This window comes from Limulus polyphemus, unplaced genomic scaffold, assembly GCF_000517525.1.
Source record: "Limulus polyphemus unplaced genomic scaffold, Limulus_polyphemus-2.1.2 Scaffold4844, whole genome shotgun sequence".
Classification (NCBI taxonomy): Eukaryota; Metazoa; Arthropoda; class Merostomata; order Xiphosura; family Limulidae; genus Limulus; species Limulus polyphemus.
In genome coordinates this window covers 70,675-72,256 of record NW_013670454.1, presented here as the reverse complement: position 1 = coordinate 72,256, position 1,582 = coordinate 70,675, and the positions used below count along the sequence as shown (strand labels likewise).

At 31.7% G+C, this 1,582-nt stretch overlaps 1 protein-coding gene across 1 annotated transcript in view; it reads left to right on the top strand.

The window, feature by feature from the left end:
* Nucleotides 1–1,582, top strand: part of LOC106471770 (DNA polymerase epsilon catalytic subunit A-like) — a gene marked incomplete at its 5' end in the record, with an annotated part of 43,591 nt that overhangs the window by 12,864 nt on the left and 29,145 nt on the right. The window contains one exon of the mRNA XM_022400386.1: nucleotides 852–977. Within this exon, the coding sequence (XP_022256094.1) occupies nucleotides 852–977 (126 nt within the window). The remainder of the gene's footprint in view (nucleotides 1–851; nucleotides 978–1,582) is intronic.

The following is a 1,582-nucleotide window of genomic DNA, read 5'->3' as shown; positions in this document are numbered from 1 at the left end:
TACTGTAGTGTATGGAATCATGTTGATAACATGATACTGTTGTGTATGGAATCATGTTAGCTTAATACTGTTGTGTAAGGAAGCACGTTGATATCATGATACTGTTGTGTATGGAAGCACGTTGATATCATGATACTGTAGTGTATGGAAGCACGTTGATATCATGATACTGTTGCGTATGGAAGCACGTTGATATCATGATACTGTTGCGTATGGAAGCACGTTGATATCATGATACTGTAGTGTATGGAAGCACGTTGATATTATGATACTGTTGTGTAAGGAAGCACGTTGATATAATGATACTGTTGTGTAAGGAAGCATGTTGATATCATGATACTGTAGTGTATGGAAGCACGTTGATATCATGATACTGTTGTGTAAGGAAGCACATTGATATCATGATACTGTAGTGTATGGAATCACGTTGATATCATGATACTGTAGTGTAAGGAAGCATGCAAGATTTGAAACTTAAGAGCCAGTAAATGGGATTAAACAATTAATAACATTCATAATAACTTTTATTCAGAACATTAATCTGAAGGATTTAATTTAAAGACTTTCTTGTTTGTCATCAAACAACAAGAAGAGACAGATTTCTGAAGTAAACAGAGCTAGGTTAATATTTTATGTTTCAAATATTATAATGGTAAGAAATTAGTACATTAAAAAATCACATTTAAAGGTTTTATACTTTGAATGACAATTTATTTTTTGTCATGTTTTTATGGCTGGACTCGTCAACTATTTTGTAACCTCATATTTGTGATACTACTTGTATAAGGTGAATCTTTGGTCAGATGTTTGTGCTGTTAATATATCTGTTGTCCTAATTCTTGATGAACTAGGCAGCTAACATGCCTGATGAAGAACTGTTTGATCTTATTTCTGAGAACCGCAGCATGTCTAGGAAGCTGGAAGATTATGGAGAACAGAAGTCTACTTCCATCAGCACAGCTAAGAGGCTAGCTGAGGTGAGTACCACTGTCTGGCAGGAAGGGTTTGATAAGATAATAAGTACAAGTGTACTGAATGAAATGTTCCTCTGGAACATCTGAACATTTAAAACTTGTATTAGGTTAATAATGAAATAGATAAATAAAAAGAAACTTTCAATTAATATTGGGTTTATTGTGCACAAATAAACATTAAATTTTTTTTAACTTTTATACAAGTGCCGATCATTCATACTAATAGGTTTTTACTGCAAATAGAAATTATTTTGTATGATATCTAACTTTAAAGTCAGGTTTAAGAAATGTTTTTATCTGTTTTAATACAATCTGTTAGAGATTACTACATTTTTTTTATCTGAATATTCTGGTGTACTTTCGAGCATTTTTTAAAAGAAGAATGAAAGCTTATTTTGTGAAGAATGGTGTCACGGTTTAGTATGCAACTTTGGTATATATTTCCAAACACTAAAGTATATAAAATCGTAAATAATATTCAACGTTAAACTGGTAAACAATTAAAAACATTTTATTTAGGCCTATCTATGGCCTTCAAAAAGTTTATGACTCTACATGTTTCGATGTTACAACGTCATCCTCAGGATTTATGTCTTCATTTTGAAGGC